Here is a 19724-nt window from a genome sequence, read left to right on the forward strand (position 1 = left end):
TTCTTACTGGAATCAGTAACTTTCAACAGAGAAAGTTTCAGACACACCCACCATCATTCCTGAACCACAACAAGATGCCAAACTCTGTAGGCTACTGTGTTCTGTCATGTTCAGGTGAGCCCCCTTTTTCAGCTCTAAAATCGAATACTAAGGGAAAAAAAGGAAAAGGGTTTCAGGCTGGGAGTTTTGGGGAGGGCGTGTTAGGAGGCATGTTATCCCCCTGGCTTCAATCGACACCTTAGTTGTGAATGGCTGTCAGTACCGAAATGAAATTCGAATGAAATTCACCACATTTACAATATAATATTCATGGCTCCGTAGTTTCTGCTTTAATAATCGTATGGCTCAATAGACTTTAAGATTTTAAAAAATAGGAGGTCAAAACTTTAGATTAAACACAAAACTTCAAATTGTCTGTTCTGTGTTGTCTATCTACCTTGCGATGCTGCCCACCGTGGCGCTCAATGGCTCGTCATCGCTTTACATGATTGAAGCTCTGCTTCAACAGAGCTGGACTCGAACCCAGAGTGGATCTGAAGCCCACTGCCTTCTCCAAACAGCACTTAGGTGATTTGATTTTCAGGCTAGCAGCTAGAGTAGAGTGCACTGAGGCCGAATCTAGTATTAACGCGCATGTTTTAATTTTATTTCCCTCCCTCCCCCCTCATCAACCAAAAGATTGGTCGTAGAGTAGACCACCAAAGGGAAAGGCGCTTTGAAGTCACGGAAAACAGGCCTGCTGTGCTTGGAGTAGAGAGGAACGTTCACATACCTACCTGACTTATGTGAACGTCTGTGTTTACGATTCTGTTTTCGATCAAGAAGACATATTACCGTGTACCTGTTCGCCCTTTAAGTGTACCGAAAGCAGTGCTTCCTGCCGATAGAGTGGACAGTGCCAATAACTACAGATACAGAAAAAGTACCTTGCCAGTACTTTGCCACACACTCACAGACCCAGAAGCACACAGAGGCTAGCAACGCACACACACACACACAGGCTAGGAACACACACACCTATACACAGAGGCTAATCTCACACACACACACACACACGCACACGCACACACACACACACACACACACACGCACACGCACACGCACACGCACGCGCGCGCACACACACACACACACACACACACACACACAAAGGCTAACACACAGAGACACACAAACAGACAAGAAGGACAACTATTAACTTTTGTACCACAGTCACCAAATCACTTAAGGTCCCTCCCTTTCTGTGTCTTCTCTCCCTTACTCTGATTCTTGCCCACACAGATCAGCATTTTCCCTGCTGCAGTGAGTGTCAAGACACGTCAGCCTTATTTGTGTCAAGCGTCGAGTCAAAGAGGGAGCGCCAGGACAGAGGGGAGCATCACCAACGGGCTCACCAACAATTCACGCTCTCCCGCCTACCCTCCTTGACAGTCCTCTGCTCCCTACGCTCTTACCCCATGGCTCCCATTCATCAAAGTGTCTCTCGTCTTTTGCTGGATTTCTCTCTGTTTCCCTTTGCTTCCAGTATACCCTGTCCAAACTTGTATCTCCAGATCATACAACCTCCTACTTTGGTCTTCTTTTTCTGTCTATTAATGCCAATTCAGCAACCCCTTCCCCTGAACCTCACATTAGCATGCTTCTTGCTATACTTCTCGTGTCATGCTTTTTTTTTTTTAACGCCCGGCCTCATTTTCTCTCTTGTTTCTGTATCTTCTGGCGTCGGCTTTTCACCACTTCAACTGTTTCCAGTATTTTGGTTCCAGCCTTTGTAGTTAAACATATCTGCTCTGTTGACTGTCTCTGACTGACTCTCTAGGTCTCTCCCTCACACACGCTCTCTCTCATTCTGGCAGAAGCGGTTAGTCAGCAGTATATCTGCATACTTTAACATTCGGGCGAGGGACTTGCAAGCTATGGAAAGAAAAATGCATCTTTATTCAATGGGATTTTGCTCATTAGCACAAGCAGCTATGATCCACGTGAACACTGCTGGTTGTATTAATGTGACTGAAAAACATTATCGAACCCTGAAACTGTCAATCACTTAAATGGAGACCTAAGTTTCCCATTTCCTCACACTATGTTCTCCTCATCTTCATGACCTTTCACCCCCTCTCAACTCATGTCTCTCTTTTTTTCCCCAACTGCTCAACTGTTTGTCCGTCTGTTTTTCTCATCTTTGAACCAGTCCCTTCGTCTGAGCTTATGGCTCATTGCATTCACTGTCCCATCTCAACCTCAACTCGAAGATCCCCATCGCCCTGCAGTTTTTATTCCTCCGCCCAACCCTTATTCTGTTCAACCAGTCACTTTCATCCCCCATTCCTCCTGTTTTTTCCCTGTGTTATCTGCTCCCACCATGTCCAGCTGTCTCAGCTCTTTAAAGGACTTGTCTCTATCATGTTCTCCCTCTCTCTGCTGCCTCCTCTCTCTTTGCGCTACATTTCCCTTTTTTTGCCATCTCACTCACCCCTCTTTCCTGTGCCCTCGCTCTCCTGCCCGTCAACACATTCCTCCCAAGCTCAACCAACAATTCCTAGCTCTATTCTCGGTCCGCCTGGCCCTCAGTCTGCTCATATCTTTCCATCCTGTCCTGTCTTCCCAGTCCGTCTGTCCGTCCTCTCTCTTCTCTTTAGTCTGGGCTGACAGGGCGGAAAACGGGCCGCCGGGGGGGACTGCTCTTTTAACCTCCCATATCTCCCGACTTAAACACCTCTCCCCTCGGAGGCCCTGCCTCTTCCCCCTTAAGTCCTGAGAGCAGCTTCAACTCTCTTGACATCTTCTCCGCTTCGCCCCACCGTCCTCCCATCACCTCCTCTCCATTAGCCTCAAATGGGCCATCATTTCATAAGTGCTCTCCTTCCACTGCTCCATGACTCGACATTACAGAGGCCATGCATGCACACAGCCACACGCACGCACGCACGTGCACAGACACACACACACACACACACACACACACACACATGGCTACACACAAACACACATGCACGCATGCACACACACATACATTCATGCCCACAAACAGGTAGGCACACACATGCACACACAAATATGCACACAGACACGCACGTGTGCACACACACACACACATGCACTCAATCCTTCATGCCAACACATACAGGCATGAAACACATGCACACACACACACACATACACACAATGCATGCAAAGTTGCAAACACGCACACATGCAGGCACGCACATGCCCATACACACACACACATGGCTACACACAAACACATGCACACATATGCTTCCTTAGTGTGAGGCTGTCTGAGTGGTCCCCACCCTATTGTTTCTCTGAAGGGAGGAAAGGACTGGCTGCCAAACATCTACGAGTGGGAGTGTGTGGTGTGTGCGTGTGTGCATGTGGAAGGGGTGGACAAGGGGAAGAAAGTGAATCTGGAACATGTGTATTTGGGAATTCCCTGGGAGGGGAGATCCTGTTATAATGTGTGTGTGAGTGTTTGTGTCTGCATGGGTGGGTGTACTGGTCTTAGCAGCAGTCTGGAATATATTGTTTTGTATGTGGCAATGCCTGCTTTTATTACATTACTCATCTTTACTGCGCCTCTGCAGCCTAAGGTTTGAGCCCAATCTGCTCAAAGATCTACGTCTCCTCCATATTAATACCCGGCAGGTAGGGTGAAGACAGGGGGCGGCTCATCAGCATGGTTCGGTAAACACAGAATGTTGACCTCTTCCCACCGAAGGAAGGCCAGTATTTCCCAGGCTGTTGTTTCGGTGTGAATGCATGGTTAATAGTGGGCGGTTGAGGTGGTAATTGCAGGGAGTTCTCTCTGTGTGTGAGACCATTAATCATCGTCCTTCCCTCCCTTTCCTCTATGTGTTATTTCATGACAAGGAAACATATGTAACCCATTTAAATGCTGTCCCTGTTAGAATCCAACAGAACGAGATTCTGGATTAGCCAGATTCGGCTGAAGATTTAAAAGCTGTTGTTTGAGTGTAAATGGCATAGCCATCCATTAGCTCTTAGTGAGTGAAATGCTCTGTGAGAAATTCTGTTTCAAGTAGCATGCACCTGCCTCTTTATGAACCAATTAAGATGATATACCACTTTCGGGATAATAATATAATAATAATGTACCGGCTTGTAATCTTTTGTTTGACTGGCTTGGGGAAGCCATTTGCCGGTCAATCAGAGGTATGTGAAATGCAACAGGGAGGGAAATGCTCCCCCTTTACAACTCTCTAACGTTACCTGCAACACAATGCAAGCATTTTTCACCATTGACATTGAAACACTGCATGTATGCATGCAGTGTTTCCCCCACGCAGTGCTGCTGCTAGCTATTTTGGGGCCCTAAGCATAACTCCTTTATGGGCCCCCCCCCCCCCCCGAAAAAAAGAATTGGTTTCTGCCAGTTTAACATTTTATTAAAACGCAAAAGTTAAATCTACTTTGTAAACCCAGTTCACAGAACAGCCAAAACATACATACAGTACACACAAGTATTGGAATGTCCAAAATCTTTTAAATTAAATAGTTATCCATAAATACAAACTTAAAACCAGAAGTATACAAGTAAGAATTATTATTTTTTATTTTTTTTTGGGGGGCCCCCTCAGGACTTGAGGCCCTACGCGCAGCGCGTAGTGCGCGTTATGGGAGCGGCGGCACTGCGCCGCTGCTGAATTTTCTCCGCCGCTGCAATAAAAATCCTTCTCCTAATTTTTTTTTACGTAGCTCCTTTTAGAAAATGTACAGCGCGTAACGTCAATTGCGCAGCACGCGGCACATCGTCACGTATACACAGCGAGTGTGGCAGTTGTTGGCAGTAGGCTACCCTACACGGTTGCAAAGTTACATTGATTCTAGCAGTAGCGAGTGAAGCGGAAGATCGAAGAAAGAAGGAAAGAGAGAGACAGACAGAGAGAGAGAGAGACAGACAGAGAGAGAGAGAGAAAGTAAGTTGCTAAAATGTGTCGCTACATGACCACCAGTGTTAAAAACCCTCAGAGCCCAATCATTTTATTGTATCTATAAACCGCAACCTCCGTGCCGTTTTTCCTCTAGTATTGTGTGTGTGTGTGTGTGTAGGCCTATGTGTGTGTGTGCGTGTTGTCGCTCTTTTTGGGATCACTCATAGCCTTTACAGGAGCTTATATCCAGTCAGGAATTTATAGCCTAGGTATTTTTGGGAACTTTGAAAAATGAATCCATACTGTTAGATCCGATGTTGTTCTTTATTGCCATATAAAATCCGTTTTCATCGCGTATTTTAGTTTAGGGATTTATGCTAATCGCCTGTAAGCATGTGGTCATTAGCATAAATGCAGGGAAAAAACCTAAGGACTTCTTAAAAGATCATGAATAGTTCACTTTTTGACTCCCAAGACTAAGAAGAAGTGTTTTAAGCAATAACATGCTTATCATCGCTCTCTTGTCCTCTTCCCCTGACTCTCACTGTCTCACAAAGGAGCTGAGCTCACCTGAGGTCTATTTGTAGTGCTAAGGCTCACACTGATTGGTATTCAATTAGCTTTATTTTTTATTTTTCATGTGTGTGAGTCTGTGTTCTTTTCAAATTTTAGTTAGGTTTATAATTTAAAAAGATGTGTTTTGCCCATTGTTGCAGGAGATTTCATTTTTGAACAAAGTGTCTTATGTAAAAAACAGTTATGCTTTGGGCATAGCAACCATGTTTAGTGTTTAAGCATTAGGCAAAAATCTGTAAATAAATTGTGCAAATTATATTTGCGTTGTGGCATTTTTTGTTTAAATATTACTATACAAAAATATAAAAATCTGTAAATGAAGACACAAAAGGCAAAGTTACAACACCAATAATCCCATCTACAGTAATACACAGGACTGTTTGAATAGGATTTAAGTGCATATTCTCCTCTCAAAGTGCACCAGATTCATGCATTCCAATGTAAAGGGTACAAAAAAAAATCGGCCGGGGAACATGCCCCCGGACCCCCCTAGAGGGATCGGGGACCACACCACCGCTGCTGAAAAAATCCTGCGGGAAACACTGATGCATGTATGTGCATTGTAAGACGCAGGGCCAGCCCGAAGTCCCTGACACACTCAACACTTTGACATCTTTCTTTCTGTGACACAAAGTCCAAACCGCCATCCCATTGGATGTCTGTGTGTTGCCCGCCTTGGTGTCCCTGCAGCACACCGCTACATAATATTTGCTCAGAGGGCAAGGCTAAATAGGTTTTGATTAAAACATGTAACAGACAGAGAGAGGCTATGAATAAAAAGTCTGGAAATAGGTAAACACAGGGACCTTCATCGCAGTTCTGTATGATCTCCAGGGTTAAGCCTCCTTTCTGGAAGATGCTGCATCTGCAGCCCGATATAACCTTTGTGAAAGGATGCCAGGGTTTCTTAAGAGCAAATTAGTTGGCCAGTGCAGCGATCTCTGCGGTCCTAGAAGAAAGATACCAATTACTTCTCATCATTTCCTCTTTATGTTGTGCTTGAGAGCTAGTCATGTCTTATGGGGGAATACCTTTGGAAGGAGGTATGAAAGGAGGAGTGGGATTTATTAGGGTAAATACTTTGCCTAACGGCTTTGTGTCAATCTTTATAGTTTATATCAGGCAATATTACATTGACGGATATGTTTTTATTGTTGTTCTCTTTTTATACTTTTATTAATCCCAATGGGGGATATGTATTTCATGATTTAGAATTATAGCATGTGGAAATTGTCTCAGTTTAACTAGTCCTGGCAATTACTCAAAGTCAAAAGTCAAACTGAAAGTCATCAATGCTCAATACATGTTTTTGGTATTTTTTCCCATATTGTTTTACCCAAGCTTGCTACATGCCTTTCTGCTTTTAGCTTTCCTTCTAAAATAAGCAGTATACATTTATGCTGCAGATTATTATCAAATACTGCCACAATTATTTATAGAAACAAAACAATGGCATCCATATTTAAGGTCACACTAGTCTGTGTGAACTGTTTAACAAACTAACCACTGTGTCTTCCAGGTCGTTTATGTTGGACTCCAGTGCCATTATGTGAGTGCACAAGCATGAAACAGGCTCTGTGTGTGTGTGTGTGTGTGTGTGTGTGTGTGTGTGTGTGTGTGTGTGTGTGTGTGTGTGTGTGTGTGTGTGTGGTGTGTGGTGTGTGGTGTGTGTGTGCGTGTGTGTGCATGTGTGCATGTGTATCTGATGCATACCTAAACTTAATCTTATGTCAACACAGTAAAGAGATAAGAATGCATTAAAATCACCAAAGTATTCAAAACATTTTGCACCAATACAGTTGTGCAACAACCTCAGTCGACCCGTGTGTGGGTGTGTTGGTGTCTGACGGCCAACCTTCTCACTCAGACACACACTAAACTGTGTGGTTGTGTGCCAGGTTAAACAGTTTACTTATCTAACTAGGCTATGTCTTCTGTTTGCATGTCCCTGGGAGGCTTTCAATGCATGTGTCTGCCAGTGCGCATGCTTGTGTAATCACAAAAAGAGGAGCTATGTGGCCAGTCCTTGAACATGCTGCACACGAGGAGCTACGCATGTACCAACTGCAACTGTTGTATCTTCTAGTTTCTGACAAGCCGTCGCTGTAGAAGAGCCTGATTTATATTTGATTAAACCGGCTGAGATCAATCCATTCTAGTCTGATAGAATGATCTAAAAAAACTGCTTCACTAGAGACCTCTCTCTGAGTCCTTGACCCCAAACGACTCCAATGGAGGCTGAAGATAAAGCATTTCATGACAGATTTCAAGTGTGGCTATGATGTAGTGATGGTTAAAAAGCATGCAGTTTGAGGGAGTTTTGATTACTGCACCGGCCCTTGATGTCTGGGTACAAATGGCTTGATGAGAAGGAGACATCCAATTGACAGAGATTTTGACAGCCTTGATTTTGTAAACATGTCAATTAAATCCTGCTAGACTGCCTACTCACGCTCGGTTAATTGATGATAACATGCAATCCGCTAGTTGTACTCTATGACCATGTGATCAAAGAGTACTACTCTTAATGCCTGTGACTTTTATATGTCCCCGGCTGATACCAATTGTGAATCCTCCAGTTTACCAGCGTTCCAGCTTTATATCGATAACCCTAACAGTGTAGACCTTAGCTGTCAGTATATCTTAATGGCACCTTAATGTATTAGTGTGATTTGACAGATCATGGTCTCAGATACCAATCTAGGTGAAAGAAGTCATTTGAGTTAAATAGCTGCTTGCCAATAATTAAACACATCGACACATACATCGCTAAACAAAACAAAACCCAAATGATTTGGGGTTGAATTCTCCAGATTATATTTTCAAAGTAAATAAAGCATGACTCAGAAACCGATCTAGGGGATATATTTCATTAATAACATTAACTAACTGTTAACTAGCCCTTAACTAGATGCTAACGAACATCAAACACACACACAAACACATACATTTTCTCCAATGTTCTGTTTGGATTACAATAAACAAAACAAACAATTAAGAATTTACCAAATGATACTTTTCAGTACTTTAAGAGAGGTAGATGGCTAGACATAACAATTAATTCCACTGCTCTCGTGTGTATGGCAAGAAACAAATGTGCTGACTAAGACCAAATGTAATTTTTCTTTCCAAATGTCAAACAGCACTGAGATTTATATACATGGCTTGTGTGTTTCTCTGGATGCGGGGCCTGTTTACTTGTACCAGTCAGTCCTACACTACAAAGTGTTGACCTCGACTTTACTCTATTAAAAAACTCACAACCACACACACACACACACACACAAAGCTGTGGGGTTGCTTTTGGCAGGGAAACTGCCAAAAGCAGTATGAAAATACCGCTGTATTAGATTCTACCCCGGACAACCAATCTCCTACGTGTGTGCGCACACTCGTGCGTGTGTGTTTGCGTGCGTGCGTGCGTGTTTGTGTTGGTGGGTGTGCGAGTGAGAGATCCAAAGCAGTAGCGTGGCCGTAGCCCCAGGGCTAACTAAAGTCACCATGGCACACCTGCAGGAAGTTAGATAGGCCAGAGGCTGAGAGGATCCGAAGACTCTAGCTTAAATGTATCAGGAATGTAGGGTTGACAGACTGCTCTCTCTCTGCTGCATGGACAGGCTACCAGGGCTTCAAGAGCCTTCAAAGTTGTAGACAGGCCTGTGGGCTACTAAGTATTACAATGTGATAGTAAGTCAAGCAGTTTGGCAACTTGCAATAGCTAGTGGGTAAGGAATGTGTTAATGGGGTTTTGGATGTATAGGGGTCCAAGATGGCTGGTGGTGTAATGAATGTGGATTGGCTTATTTCGATGAGACATTATGTTCTGCATGCGGTATATATAGACCATTACCATTGTGTTTGATTCCATACTTAATGTACTTCTCATTTCCACATTCCACAATATCCCAGACGTTAGCCTACTAGGTATTTCTTTAGTTGCTTAGCCTATATTATTTTATCGTATTTTTTTTTGTGAATCTCGAATTCGAGCGGATGAGCATCAGTGATCACGATAGGCTATTGGAAACTTTTTTTTTTTTATGAATATCTTGAAGATGGAAAGAAAAGTAACGGGGGGCCTACTCACCGTCTCGTCTGACGTTCCCTCTCATCGCTCTGGTGGTTCCCCCTTGGGCTCGTGCGAGCCCGGCGGATCCCCCCAACGTAACGACGAACAACAAGAGCGCCACGCGCACCAGGGTCTCCATCCTAACCGTCGAGCGTTTGAAGTGGTGCGTCTTAAATATCAGTTTCCTTTGAACTTGTGCTTGTTAGTAAGTCACAGGCTGAAAAGTTTTGCCCGAGCGATGAACTTGAGCATAAAGTATTCCGTGTAGTTCTCACATACTCTGGCTCGACTTGACGGAAGAAACTCGTCTGTTTTAACAAACCACCCTCACGCCGACTCCCCGAGATGTTTGGCTGCCGCTGAACTTGAGCACTGGCGAACTCAAGTAGGAAACAAAACGCAGGTGGTTGGTAATATAGCTACGTTCACGGCCAGACATGAGCTTATTGGGCGCCGACCTTCTTAACTTCTAGAAGCAAACGCATTCTGTCTCGTCATTCCGTCTGTCTCGTCAATCAGTCTGAAATAATCCGCATGCTTCGCACATTCTATCTGACACTTCCATGGAGTTCGGTTCGCGGTCTCAAAACTTTGAGTCATAGACACAGACCGCTGCAGCGCGCACGCGGATGCCGAAGTAGGCGTGTGTGTATTTGTGTGCGTTTGTGTGTACGCACACGCGTGTGCATGTGTGTGTGCGTGTGTACGTGTGTGTGTGTGTGTGTGTGTGTGTGTGTGTGTGTGTGTGTGTGTGTGTGTGTGTGTGTGTGTGTGTGTGTGTGTGTGTGTGTGTAAATGTGTGAGAGGAGGGGTGGAAACACTTCACCCACTTCCTTAGAAATGGTACGAGGAAATGCGCCAGAGGGGACATTTGTCTAGGAAATCATACTCAGGCACATTCAGGAGGAAGGCAGCAGCGAGACACAATAAAGGAGACACGACCAAAGTCTAACTAAAGCTCAGATAAAGGCTCAATTAAGGCATTAAGCACCATGACAGCTCTGCAACATGATGACGTTTGTATGGATTCCACTAGACTAGATCGTAATAGCAAAGGACTAAAGTAGAATTTCATCCTAATTTCGTGCTACTTTTTTTTATAATAATTTATCAATAGGTTGTATTTAACTCAATTTAAGTGGTCATATAAAAATATGTGTTACGTCGATTATTTAGTTCCTGACCATAATATTAGAATTATGGTGGACTGTCTCAATTATAATGTACGGCCTTGAAACCTAGATTCAGAATACCAGGCTGACCAGGGCAACTGAATGAAGAGAGTAGTTAATGTTATTTTCCCCAGGCACGGTCAGAGACCAGTTAATGTGCAACAGTCCGGCAGTAAATCCCCAAGGTGTCAAATATTCGTCGTCCACATTTCCCCCTTTGGGTTAAGTCCTATTCTTGATAGTCCGTTCCACTCTCACTCTGTCAGCTCCAACAGCCCTATCTCCACCCCTGCTCTGTGTTATTCCCAGGTCCCCCCCCTCCCTGGGCTTGGTTCTTGTCCATGCATGCCGTCACATCTAGTTGGAGGATAATTATTCAGACTTCTGCAGAAGGGATGAGCTCGTCTCTTTGGGCTTGGTGTGAAAGGCATTCTCCCTGAGCACCGTGAGCATTGCTGCTTATTAAACTTTACTTAAGGGAAGATTCGTTATTAATAGACTGTTGATTAAAATTAAAAGCTATTAGTTGCCCGTGCTCAACTTCAAAGGCATGTGCATGCAGGGCATGGAGCTACAAGTACAGCCTTCTGAATATAAGAACTCTATGGCAAGTGCTCTTGGGAATGCACTGATGCATTAGACATGGGGAAAGTATCCTAAAACACGCGCACACGCACGCACAAACGCACACATGCACACAAACACACTTATATGTTCTTTCTAAGGATTCTACTTCAGGATTCTACTATCATTACATTTACATTGACATTTAGGGCATTTGGCAGATGCTTTTATCCAAAGTGACTTACAATTAGTACATTTGTCTTAAGAAGTGCATCAATATATCGCTGTCGGTACAGAAAGGATGTTCATAGAACCAAGTGCAGGTACAACAATCGCTAGGCTAACCAATTCCCCGTGTTACAGCCATGATAGCAGCTACTGCAGTTACTACACAGTTATGTAGGCTACTTTAATATAATACAATACAATACAATACAATACAATACAGTGTTCATGGTGGCAAGAAGGGGGAGGGTGGCTATGCAGTTTCGAGGTGGACTCTGAACAGGTGAGTCTTGAGTCTTTTTTGGAAGATAGTGAGCGACTCTGCGGTCCTGAGAGCGGCAGGGAGCTCGTTCCACCACTGAGGTCCCAAAACCGACAAAAGTTGTGACTATCAAACGCTTCTTGCGTGTTTTTCCTATGTCAATCTCCCTCTGTTTATGTACTTTTATCACTATTTCACTAACCATGAACTTTATAAATTACTAACATACTAACTTGTGTATTGGGACTTGAAAACCAAATCTTTGTCTTATTGAGGAAGCACTGAGGACTAAGACAAAGAGACTGAGTTTCTTACACATTACTCAGTAGGCCCAGGCCCCCAGCCCCCTTGAGCGGAAATATGAAGGGAAAAAAGACAGCGCATGTCACTGCCTACTGCCTACATCAATTGTGAGTATATTTGCATAAATTGTGCTCCTGGGATAACTTGTAACTCTTTAGCATGTCGATTTTATTTCGCTTGATGAATTCAATCTCTGTCAGGAATGGCTATCATTTGCATTCCAATCTGACTGTTTTTCAATTTGCATTCTGTATTTAATATCTATATTTTAATGAACATTTCTCATGTATATAGGAACTCCTATATCAATGAATAAAACAATGTATTTAAGATATCCATTATACCTCCGGAAGTTTTTTCTAGATGTTTTATGCTCTGTCCATGTATGCTTGCTTGTGTTGTTATTTGACCTTCTTCCTGATGCTGCACAAAATGCAAAATTCAATAACAGAATTAAATATTCTGGACCTTTTTATCGTCCTTTCAGTTGGCCGTTGCAGTCCCGTTATCCTCTGAACCCAGAGTCTGCATAGAATAAACGTCAGAAGGAAAAAGGAGGGTTTTATCTTCCTTTCTCCCCTCCCTCTCCCCTCCTCTTCCTCCCATATTCATCAGACATCATGTCAGATGTGGATTAGCCATGATAGAACGTGTGTGAGTGTGTGTGAGTGTGTGTGTGTGTGTGTGTGTGTGTGTGTGTGTGTGTGTGTGTGTGTGTGTGTGTGTGTGTGTGTGTGTGTGTGTGTGTGTGTGTGTGTGTGCACATGCATGTGTGTGTGCACGTGTGTTTGTGCCCCCCATGTGTATTTCCATGGGGAATACGATTCAGGAGGGTCAGAAGGAGAAAAGGATGGATGAATATCCAGGCGAGAGTGTATTAATGGGTGATTTTGGAAAATGGGGCCCATCCATTTGTCAAATCTGTCCCCATGTGCTGGAGCTAAAAACCTTGACATCAGAGGGAGAGAGACAATGCATTCTGGGTAAACAGAATAAAACGAGAGGGAGAGACAGATAATGAGAGAGAGGGAAGGGAGATGGAGATGGAGAGGGAGAGGGAGAGGGAGAGAGAGAGAGAGAGAGAGAGAGAGAGAGAGAGAGAGAGAGAGAGAGAGAGAGAGAGAGAGAGAGAGAGAGAGAGAGAGAGAGAGAGAGAGAGAGAGAGAGAGAGAGAGAGAGAGAGAGAGAGAGAGAGAGAGAGAGAGAGAGAGAGAGAGAGAGAGAGAGTGAGTGAGAGAGAGACAGGTAAAAACCCTTCCATTCTGATCAGGATGATCTCGTACCTGGCTGAAAATAATGGAAATAGTGGAGCCAAACAGGTGCTGCATGATTTCTCTCTCATCTCGGCTTCTCCATTCATACCTGCTCTGTCTCCTTCTATGGTTCTCTGCAAAAACATAAGGGAAGGGACATCCAATGTTACAAATGACCTGCATTATAACATTTTCTTTTTGTGTGAGTTTCTATATGTTTGTGCAAGCTTTTGGAATGCACTAGAGGATACACAAAACCATTTTTGAAGCTCACAGTGTCAATATTATTGAATGTTTCCCTGTTGGTAACAGTGGTTTATTTAGTCATCTTTCAGAACTTTCTCAAAACTCCTTCTCCCCTCCCGTAGAGAGCAAAGGAGGCTAATCGTTTAAAAACCTAATTAGTTGCTCAATTCATGCTGATGTTTCAACCTTTGATAACTGTGCGCCACTTCTGTTAACAATTCACAAAGAACTATATGCTCATTATTAAATTGTATGTACCTACTTTAATGTACAAGTAATAATCTCCTTGCGCGTGCTTTGCTCTTGAAATAATATGAATAAAATATCCAGGGACATTTACTTTTTACTTTAAAAACGTAAGCAATAGTTGTGAGTATGCTATTAACAGTAATTGTTCCCTTTGACTTGTAATACGAGCTACAAAATACATTTGTAGCATTTCTCTTTCTCTTTATTCTTCAGATATGTTCAACATGTTCAGAGTGTCAGATCCTTCATGGTTATCAGCAGGCCCTCCTAGGCAACCCTCTGGGAATCTCTTAATGAGCTCCACGGCGCTATCAGAGAGATAGAGGGAGCTAGAGATGGAGAGAGAGAGAGCCGGCCTACCCGAAGGTGCATGTGTCTGCTAGTATGTGCACCCAGGCATGCTGTGCTTGCTCAGGCTTTCATGGTTGCATGGTCCATGCCTATATGAATGAGTAAGTACTAGTATGTGTAGGTATTCAACACAAGCCTGTGTTTGTACACGGTCTGACACGCTCTATTACTCTTTGTTCCACTCTTGGTTTTTAGTAATTGGAGAAAACCTCTGCAACCACATTGCATACACTGCACGCACACTACATACATTATAGGTTTGCTTGCGTGCATGCGTATATGTCTGGTGTTTAGTGATGATTTTCCATTGTTAAGGTGATGTGAAACACAGATTTTCAATGTATTATCCACCATCATATAAATGTATATGCTGTTTATGAGATATATATACAGTATATGTAAGGGATAATGCCCGACGAGGTGCCCATTATCCGGAATTAATGGCCGACGCGGAGGCCTTAGAACACGGGTGTGACACGGGTCTTCTCAATGCCGTGGAACGCTCCGTTCACTCACATGGGCTCTCACAACTTCCGGCGGTGAATTATATTTGATAATTCACCGTTGCTAAGTATAATTGACCGCTGTCAAGGAAAACAAAGGACTTTTTGCTTCTAACGACGTCTTTGGTATCACTCCGAAAGTAGTCCGGTAACTTGTCAACCCCAGCGTCTTCGGTTGCTAAGCGACGTCAACGTCTTTGGCGGACTATTTCTCTGCTGATCAGCACTACGAATGCTGGTAACAAATAAATTGTAACAAGCCACACCATGTGAAGTTATTTTTTCGTTTTGGCACGTAGCCGTGTAATAAGCGGGATAATGTATAGAACGTCGCCGGTCATTATCGAAAATAAGCCCCTTCAGGGCGAAGCAAGACAACTCTGCTGCGCGTCGGTTTCCTGTTCGCCCTGTCTGGGCTAATTTTCCAGATAATGACCGGCGTTCTATACATTATCCCTTACATAATGGACACCTCAAAGGGCATTATCCAGCTCATACCACCGTCTCTTGCCAAAGAAAATAAATTAAGACCATTTATTTATATTTTCATGCGTTTTACAATCCAAATATAACGTTTTTCACAAGCCATAACTTTCCTTCCCTGGTAACGCCAGAGAGTTTGACTAATACCTGGAACAACCATTACCCTCCCGTAAGGTTCTTATGCAACGCAAACGTTGTTCACTCCTCCAGTAATTACGACGGACCTTAGCTACGACTTCAGCTATGAGCCAGAGAGCTAACGTTATGCATTGTAAATATTTATAATTCAAAATACGTCCCAGCCTTTATACCACAGATACTCTAGGGTCTATAGCATATAACCACATTGTCTGATTTCAGTTTAATGCATTTATCACAATTTACCAGCTCTCGTTTTGAAGGCAGAACAGACAATTTGACTGGAACTACTTAGCAGGTGTCCATATATCAGGAGTTAATGCACGCCCTGCAACCAATCAGAATCGAGTATTCCCCCAGACAGTGGTATGTTTAAGCAATAGATCACGCCAGGCTGTGGTATGTGCTCATTATACCACTGTTAAGGGGCGTTGTCCGAGTTGGGTCTGTCTGCGTCCTGCAAGACGGAGGCGTAACTTGTAGTAGGAGGCGTAACTTGTAGTCGGAGGAGGCGTAACTTGCACTAGGAGGCGTAACATGTAGTCGGAGGCATAACTTGTGATCTGTATATGTAGCAGTGGTGCGGGTACATAAATGACCGCAACTCGGACCTCAAATATTAGGCCTTATATAAAAATAATGCACCCGAACCGCTCATTTAAAAATATGCTCTTGATTAGCTTAATCTTGATATGCTCTTGATTAGCTTAATCATAGCCTTACGTGAAACTGACATCCCTGAGTCATATGCATTTAAGAAAAGAAGCCTATTACAATTTTACAATGACATATAATGGATATAGCAGTTTAACGTGGGGAACCTGCTTAAGTTTAGCCTACTTTATCACTTTAACAAAAAGACAGCAGATAAATAATTAAAGAATTAAAGACAGCAGTTTAATAATTCAAATAATTTTATTGAATACATATTGAAATTGATCGCTTGCTGCATGTTTTCAAGGTCCTGCATGAGATAGAAAACAATGAATTAAACGAAAGCTTAGGCACACGGCGAGTAAACTGCCCCATAGGATAAATTGCCGCCGAACCGCTCTAGCGGAGCATTCTCTCGGAGGGACGCTAAAGTGTGTTGCATAGCGACCGTCGATGCATAGCGGCAGCCAGTAGGGACTACTTTTTGGTAGTCTTTAATAAAACGGCTACTTTGACTTTCTTGGTTTCTTTTTAAATGTAGTGTGTCTATGACTTTCGTTTCGCCATAACAGTAACCGTTGTATAAAACTATTGCTTAAATATACAGTATATATATATTTATATGGTGTAGTGTGGGAGAACTTGATGAGTAGGTTGAAGACCAGATGGGCTGCTGCATTCTGGATGACCTGCAGAGGACAAACTACACATGCGTATAGACCAGCCAGAAGGGAGTTGCAATACTCTAGAGCAAGACCCAAGGAACGGACGTGTCCTCCTGATGTTGTAAAGAGAAATTTGCAGGAATGGGTTGTCAGTGAAGAAACCAGTCTCAAACCCAGGTTCCTTGCCATCTGAGTCGCAGGCCCCACAGAGTTATTCAGTATTGATGGAGAGGTCATGGATGAGAGATACCTTCCTTGGAAGGAAGAGCAACTCAGTCTTGTCGACTGTGTTTGCTGAGAGATGTGGGTGAGGCACGCAGAGACTTGTGCTTCCACCTGGGTTTCAGCTCAGGAAAAATACAGAATTAGTTCTGTGTCTTCTTCATAGCTGTGGTAGGAAATTAATTGAGCTAAAGCGGAACACAGTGTCTTAGCATGGGACCCAGAACAGAACATTGAGGGACCCTAGTAGTGAGACCACAAGGTTCAGCCGCTGATTATCTTCAGGTTACCCTGTAAGTGCGATCATTGAGGAAGGTTCTAAATGCCTTTGCAGAGCCTGAGATTCCTAGTTCTTGGAGGGTGGAGAGGTTCTAGCAGTGATGTGGTGCTAGAAGTGGTGAGAAGTGCTGAGGGTTTGAAGGTTGTTGCAGAGAGTTGGGAAAAGACTGCACGCTGAAGCGTTTGGAAATAAAAAGAGACAGGTCTGTATTTCTGTACATCAGATGGGCAGTGTGTTTAAAAAAAAAAGAGGGTTCACTCTCTACTTTAAGAGTGTTTGGAAAACAACCAGTTGTCCAAGATGTGAGGTTGAGATGGGTGAGGAAAGGAAGGAGGCAGAGAGCAATGGACTGACGATTGTGGGAAAGGATATGGTCAAGAGTGCAGGTGGTTGGATGTGGCCAGTGATAGTAGTGACAAGGGATAGTATCTCATGAAGACATTGGAGAATGAATAAGTAGGAGATGAAGAGGTGGCTATAGGACAGGTGGTGACAGCAGGGGGTCTGGGAAATGAAGAGCCAATGTCATTGATGTTTTTTCACAAAGTAATAAACAAAATTGCTCAGGAGGTGGGGGGGGGATAGAGGGAGGTAGAGAAGATCAAACATTTGGTGGTGGTTGGATAAGGTAAATGGAATTATAGATTGAAAGAAAGAGCTTTTAACTGCAGATAAGGCAGAAGAGAAGAGCATGTTAGGCAACATGGTCTTCAGGGCGCCTGGATTTGAACCACTGCTCTTTCAGCTGCCCCGAGGGCGGTTCTGTCAGCACGCAGTCAGACAACCACGGACCTGGAGGGGTCGGACCAGCCTGCCGACAGGCTGATAGGACGGATGGGGAGGCAGACTGAGAGCGAAGGGTGCGGCGGATGGTGGACTGTGTGTGTGTAGAAGAGGAAGGTGTGACATTTTGCTAGAGTAAGATAAGAAGTGGTCTGAGACATGAAGAGGAAATACACAAAGGTCGGTGGTAGAGCAGTTCACGAATGTAAGGTGGAGTTGTTTACCAGCTTTTTGAGTGGGTTGATCTCGCGAAGATGGAGGACAGCTGGGACGTTAGCACTTCCCTGTCTGGATGGTGAAATCACAGAGTCACGTGTAGTCTATACAACAGTCTATAAAACAATTATTTACCTCGGGCTCCATTCATGGTGGGGAATAGCCCCCTGAACCTTCGGTCTCGGGGGCTATTCCCCACTATTCACTTCGCCTTCAGCGAATAATTGTTAATTATATTAAAGGGTATAATAGGTCATATATGCCACTAGGGGTACTCTATCAAAACAATAACAAAAGATGTTGTCCCTTAACAATATTCTATCTCGATTGTAAAATCAACCTGTAAAAAGTGCCTACACCTGTAGGCACTTTTTGCAGGTGTACACCTGTACTCGTTGATTTTCAAACGTTGCATTTGATTTTAGTCTTTTGGTATTTCTTTCATCCCTAATACTAATTAGTGAAATCCAGATTGATTTTATACAGGAATTTGGCTAGCCATCTTCTCTGCGGGGAAAAGCACATTCCCTCCTCCCGCATGATCCTAAGTGTGCACGGAAAAGAGGGGCGATTCAGGTCCGTTGTCAGTGTGTTGGTTCGAGAGAGAGCGAGAGAAAATCAACGTGTGGTACACAGTTCAATTGAATAAGAACATTCATTTTTAATAGTAAAAACAATTGTCAATATATTGGAAACACTATCTATTCCGGATGGTGTTCTCATGGACTTCAATAAATAATGATACGCCAAGTAAAGTCTATGTGTGGGAAACACTGCATTTGATTGTGGGTGGTATGAGCCTCTTGTCATAGTAGCACATCGTAGTAAGATAGAACGATATTGTAATATCATATTAATAAATTCGGTCTCTATGGGATTTCCCATAGAGTTACTTTCCAACGGAATCTAGGGGTGAAGGGGATATGACACCATATGTGACCACACCAAATTTAACAGACCGTTACCTTGAATAAAGATGAGTATTTTTCTGGGTTTTAACTTTTTTGGAAACATGTGGCATAGTGTTAGTGCACAAATCAATATATGTATAACAGGTTATTTTTCAGGTATTTTAATGCAGAAATGTTGCACATCAAACATATCTAACATCACTAAAGCAGTACCCAATTAGGCAAATATGTTTTTAACCTCATCAGCAGACGGACTACCGTCAAGCTGAGAATTTCCATTGAAGAAAGTAAATATCCTTGATAGCTTGATCCAAGCAGTCCTTGAAGCAGTTTATTTCTTGAAGTAAAAATGCACACAAGCATGCACACGCAGCGACAGAATGTGAATGACATGCTCCCCGACATTGCTGATAAGAGTTAGTCACCTTGGCTCCTTATTATCAAGCAAACAGCAATCATAAAACATGAAATTAAATCGTCAACAGTCACTCCACAAATATGTAAAACAGACGGTGTATTGGCAAATGATTACAGGAGGTGGGAAGCAAACACATCGAAATCCCTCAAAAATCCTCGAATTTCAAACCATTCTAGAACATGCTTTCAGTGCGCTATATAATGAAATGCAAGTTTATGAATCCATGCATTGTAATAATAAGAATAATTGATCTGTTTTTTATAGCACTTTTCTAAATACTCAAAGACGC

At 43.2% G+C, this 19724-nt stretch overlaps 1 protein-coding gene across 1 annotated transcript in view; it reads right to left on the reverse strand.

The window, feature by feature from the left end:
• The window catches only part of pdgfd (platelet derived growth factor d), a 52805-nt gene extending 42641 nt beyond the window's left edge, over positions 1-10164 (reverse strand). Inside the window, exon 1 of the mRNA XM_060074820.1 lies at positions 9556-10164. Coding sequence (XP_059930803.1) covers positions 9556-9676 — 121 coding nt within the window. The 5' untranslated portion in view covers positions 9677-10164. The remainder of the gene's footprint in view (positions 1-9555) is intronic.
• Positions 10165-19724: the final 9560 nt, after the last annotated feature.

The sequence above is a fragment of the Gadus macrocephalus genome, chromosome 16 (genome assembly GCF_031168955.1).
Source record: "Gadus macrocephalus chromosome 16, ASM3116895v1".
In the NCBI taxonomy this organism is placed as follows: Eukaryota; Metazoa; Chordata; class Actinopteri; order Gadiformes; family Gadidae; genus Gadus; species Gadus macrocephalus.